The following is a 4,873-nucleotide window of genomic DNA, read 5'->3' as shown; positions in this document are numbered from 1 at the left end:
GAGAGATCAGGGAGAGGCCGAAGTCCTAGCTCGACGATTCCTCGTCCTGCTTCGTTCGTTCCTCACCGGCCAAGCGGTATGAGAAATCTAGCATTGCGCTCGTTCTTTATTGTACGTCTCGGTGATCTCTGGATCATAGACCTCCTGTTGTGCGCACATGATGATCTTTCATAAACCTCGCTCGCTTACGTTTCCTTGCACGGCAGCTTAAGGCATCTACTGCAGGGGATCGGATGGGTGGCGCAGTCGAGGCGCGCCCTGACGACGTCGATGACCGAGATGATGCCTGCAGCCCCATTGTGCGGGCGTTCGGCCCAGACTGGCGGTGGAAGTTCATGCTCATCATCGTTAGTGCGCTGGTCGCCGTGCTTCTGCTCATCTGGCTCGCCAAGCGCGGGGTGATGACGTGGTGGTGTCGCCGCCGGAGAGTGCCGCCGCAGCCGCAGCCCTCGATGCCGATGTGCACGGTGTGCCAGGATGACGTCGAGAAGGGTGAGGACGCGGTCGCGCTGCCCTGCGGGCACTCGTACCACCGGCGCTGCATCACGCAGGCCGTGGACCACGACCCCCGGTGCCCAGTTTGCAGGGCGCCTGTTTCGCCTGCGGACACAGCAGTCTGATCATGATCATGCCATTGTATGGTACAGTATATATTCACTCTCCTAGAATCCTAGCACCAATATAATCTCAAAGCAAATACTACTGTTTATGTGTTCATCAGCTAGTTAGACCGCTCGTGTGCATGCCATGGACCATGGATCATGCCCAGCGGCGGACCGGGCTCTATTGTCGTCCTAGCATCTCTTGTTTCTCTGACAAACTTTTACAGGAATATTATATTATTGCTCACTCTGCATGTGCATTGTCGCGCGCCACCTTTCTTGTGAACTGGTTCTTGTGTGAATGTGTGATGAACTGACCGATTAGTTGTTTCAGATTGCCAATGCTAGCTTTCGCTTGAGCTTCAGCTTCCTCGAGGGAAAGCGTTCGTTGCGTACATGTCAGCAAAGCGTTGATCGCCACCTGTGCATGCAGATTCAGGAAAGGAATGTTTAGCACGGACTACTCCCTCTGTCTCTAAATAACTCTCTCTTTCCGAGAAATAACTTTGATTAATTTTATATAAAAATATATTAATATTTATAATACATAATTGATATCATTAGATATATCTTTTAATCTAGTTTTTTAACAAATTTACTTTGAGATATAAATATTGCACGTATTTTTTACAAATCGAGTCAATGCTGTGGCACACACACCAAAAGCGACAAATAAAAAGGGACAGAAGGAGTATCAGTGTCTACCTTCTGAATCGGAATATATTTTTCAGTGTCTATTAGCTTAGGTTTGCATGCAAGTGCGCGGTACACTCTATGAGTGTCGCCTTGTTGTGAAAAAAATGCAGAGTAAAATCTAAATTGTATGGATGCTACGTGAACTTGTTCGACTGTGCCATCTCGATCTTCAAACTTTTAAAACGTACATTCTAATTCTCAAATGCTAATCGTGCTATATATATGGATCCAAATCTTCACAACTTCCATTAAATTAATCGTCCAAGTGGCATGTTGACTCGGCAATGTCATGGATCTTTAATTAATTTATTTTTATTGGACATGGATCTTTCAGTGAATAATGATTCTAATCACTACAACCTCCCGGACCCCCATAGTAGAACATGTTATTCGTAAACGGGCTCAGTTGATAACAGTTCTTATGGGTCACATCGGCATGAACACCACCGGGCCATGGAGGGGGAGCGTAGCCTTGGCCATCACCGCTAACATACTGGACATCTTGATATGTTGCAGAATTTGCTCCTGGCCACTTGCCATTCCCCATTGGGGGGCTGGAATCTCCTGAAAAAGATCCCGTGTAGCCTCCCCAAGTTATTATATTTGCATGGTCTGCCAAACTGGTGAAGATATTCTTTGGCCAAAATCCCACGGGAGCAAGGTTCTGACCATCATGACCAAAGTATAACCACCAATCTCCATCATCCTTTTTCTGCAAAATAAGTCGAAGCATTCCGATTCTTATATGAGACGAACTCCACAAGAAAATACTACGTCTCTGGTTCAAGTTCAATATCATACAGGGGTTGTTTGATTGTTTCCGACGTGATTGAAGCTCTATGCTGTCCCTCAATCATTATTACTAGCTAGTTATTAAGCCAGTCTACTAGTAGTAGTTAATCTTCTCATAAATAATTTTTAACTTTCTCACGAAATTATTGTTTCACCAGTTGTAAAGCAACATAAAAAATGATATTTTGAAATTTAAATGGATTTACAAGTACGGTGGGGGTTTATTATATAAATACTCCCTCCATTTTTAATATATGTTTAAAAACGGAGGGAGTAGTATTTGCATGATGAGATTTAGTATCTTGCTGACATAGTAGGCATTCACTTCTAATTTGTACCTTGAATATCTTGATTGATATCTTACTTTGCCCCTCCAAACTATCTCCTGGGGTAATTGGTGCATAGTTAACTGGCACGAATCCATCACATTTTAAGTCAATACACCCGGTTGATCTGTATCCATCGGCCTGGTTATGATAAAGTGGAAAAAAAAATCAAGTCCCCATATATTTTAGCCTTGAGAGGCTAAAGATCAGAAAACGCAAATACAAAATAAATTATCTTGTTGCCATGAGTGAGTACATACTGTCCATGTTATGATAAAATGAGTTTTGCTGTCACCGTAGAATGATGGCCGAATCTACATGAAGCAAAAATGTGCTTCACTACTCCATAAAAACTTCAAGTGTACATTGTATAACAGCATCTAAAGGATTTTGTTGACTTACTGCCCATCCAGCATGCACAGCATTAGTATATTCCGGATGGCCCTTTTGGAAATTCCAAACCTTAACAGTAGCCAATATATTTTGCCCCTTCTTGATGGCCGGGAACTCATGAACACTTAAAGTTGCCTTGGTACCGTATACTACGGAATCATAGCCAGTTGATTGGTAAATTGCATGCTGCCAAGAGAGAGCAAAACAATCAGTAGCAAGATTTTAAAAAGGTTGCCATGGTACCATATACTAAGGATGGGCTTGAACAAATGTAAACATGCACGGATAGATCGCTCTTTGGATATATGGAGCTCACTACTGCTGGACAAGAGATAGAAGAGATTATGGGCTTACAATGTACTAATTTAAAATGTTTATAACAAAATCTGAGGTCAATATATAATTTTTGTAAAAAAATCAATTAAATTAAGATAAATCAAATTCATTTCCCTTGTCATCCATATAGATCTGGTTTTGCTGGGAAAGATTGTCTGGGAAGATCAATTCATCGAGCCGTAAGGAACACATCCCTATACACATTAGTTGATTAAGATAAATCGAAGTCATTTCACCATGTGTCTACTTACATGGAATATATATGCTGAACTGTCGGATGCTTCTTCTTTGATCGGCACCGAGCTCCCATTAGATGATACCTCTTCTTTGAATAGCATGTCCATGCAAAGGTGCGGGTTCTTGCCGCGCAATGATGTTGTAGCAACTCCTTTCAAACAGAAGACAGAGAGTAGCATAACAAACTGGACGAATCTCCACATTTTTCCCACAAGAAGTGTAAATACTTCAAACAATACCTCGCCCTCCTTCACTAGAGATATGATGGGAGAAATTCGTTCCAGCACTTTATATAGATGAAATATTGGTGCTGGAATATTTTAATTAATATTATTGTAAATTTGGATACGATGCATCAATCACAGGTAGCAATTGATAATTCTGATGAACCAATATAATCCAAAGCAATTAATATTATTGTAAATTTGGATACGATGCATCAATCACAGGCAGCAATTGATAATTCTAATCAACGAATCCAAAGCAATTAATATTATTGTAAATTTGGATACGATGCATCATCAATCACAGGTAGCAATTGATAATTCTGATCAACCAATCCAAAGCAATTAATATTAGTGTAAATTTGGATACGATGCATCAATCACCAGTAGCAATTGATAATTCTCTAATAGATACATATGCATGGCTAAATGATTGCATTCTCCTGAATTAATGCATATAAGTAATTATTCCTATAAATTTGAATACGGTATATTATTCTTTTAATGAAACACGTGCTAAGGTACTTTCTAAAAAAATGATATATTATATTGTGGATATATACTGTGCACTAAATGAAATAAACTAGTATTGTTCTAAGAGATAGATATAGGGAAATTGGTGTTTCTACCCTAACTCTGAAAAGTTAACTGTGATTTTACCCCCACTTTCAGCAACTTTGTGATTTTACTCCTGTTTTACGAAAATAAAGACTCTGTTTGCCCCTTCTTTCAACTCTGTTATTAGTTGGATCTCGAATAAATGAATTAAAAAAAGAGAGAGAAAATCCCTTGGTAATAGGGTGGAAAGACATTGGTACCCCTTATCCGGTTCACCTCCTCCGTAGCCTCTCCCGAGCCCCCAACTTCCTCCCTCTTTCCCAGTCTCCGGTTTCCCCTTCTTTCTAGCTCTCATGGCGGCGCCTGGCAGGGGTGGCAGCGGGGTAGGTAACGTTCGACGTGTCCAAGTGGCGTTGGTAGCTCTAGGCGGTTCCAGAGGAGGGCGCTAGGGCCGGCACGGGCAGATCCAAGCCAAGGGCGCGCAGGCGGATCTACGCTAGGGGCGCACGAGCCTAGCCAGTGATGGCACGGGCGCAGGCGTGCTGCCCGGCTAGCGCGGCCGCCCAGCGCGCGACCCGGCCTAGGGCTTGCGGTCGCCTGGGAAATAGGAAGAGGAAGGGGAAGTGCAAGTGCGGCAGGGACAGAAGGTGCTGGATCATGAAGGGAAAGGGGAAGGGCGAGTGCAAGAGCCAGTGAAACGGGAACATGG

The 4,873-nt window shown here is 42.6% G+C and overlaps 2 protein-coding genes across 2 annotated transcripts; one reads left to right on the top strand and one right to left on the bottom strand.

Moving 5' to 3' along the window:
- Window positions 1–233: 233 nt before the first annotated feature.
- On the top strand, window positions 234–620 carry LOC120702236 (E3 ubiquitin-protein ligase ZNRF4-like). The gene has a single exon (XM_039985960.1). It carries the CDS (start codon window positions 234–236, stop codon window positions 618–620), a length of 387 nt encoding a protein of 128 aa, XP_039841894.1.
- A 1,024-nt stretch (window positions 621–1,644) lies between these two features.
- LOC120702234 lies at window positions 1,645–3,585 on the bottom strand. The gene is made up of 5 exons (XM_039985959.1): window positions 3,397–3,585; window positions 2,819–2,995; window positions 2,677–2,730; window positions 2,429–2,557; window positions 1,645–2,010 (listed from the first exon to the last, which is right to left on the bottom strand). The coding sequence occupies exons 1-5, from the start codon at window positions 3,583–3,585 to the stop codon at window positions 1,645–1,647; spliced, it is 915 nt and encodes a 304-aa protein (XP_039841893.1).
- Between the last annotated feature and the right edge of the window lie 1,288 nt (window positions 3,586–4,873).

Source organism: Panicum virgatum, chromosome 4K, assembly GCF_016808335.1.
Source record: "Panicum virgatum strain AP13 chromosome 4K, P.virgatum_v5, whole genome shotgun sequence".
Lineage (NCBI taxonomy): Eukaryota > Viridiplantae > Streptophyta > Magnoliopsida > Poales > Poaceae > Panicum > Panicum virgatum.
This window is presented reverse-complemented; position numbering and strand designations above follow the sequence as displayed.

What these genes read in the sequence shown, in the direction of transcription:
- LOC120702236 (XM_039985960.1), top strand. Translation starts at nt 234, where the DNA reads ATGGGTGGCGCAGTCGAGGCGCGCCCTGACGACGTCGATGACCGAGAT.
- LOC120702234 (XM_039985959.1), bottom strand. Translation starts at nt 3,585, where the DNA reads ATGTGGAGATTCGTCCAGTTTGTTATGCTACTCTCTGTCTTCTGTTTG. An exon ending in GTTCAGCATATATATTCCAT is followed by an intron (nt 2,996 to 3,396) that starts GTAAGTAGACAC and finishes CTCTCTTGGCAG; the next exon opens with CATGCAATTTACCAATCAAC. An exon ending in ATTTTATCATAACATGGACA is followed by an intron (nt 2,558 to 2,676) that starts GTATGTACTCAC and finishes TATCATAACCAG; the next exon opens with GCCGATGGATACAGATCAAC.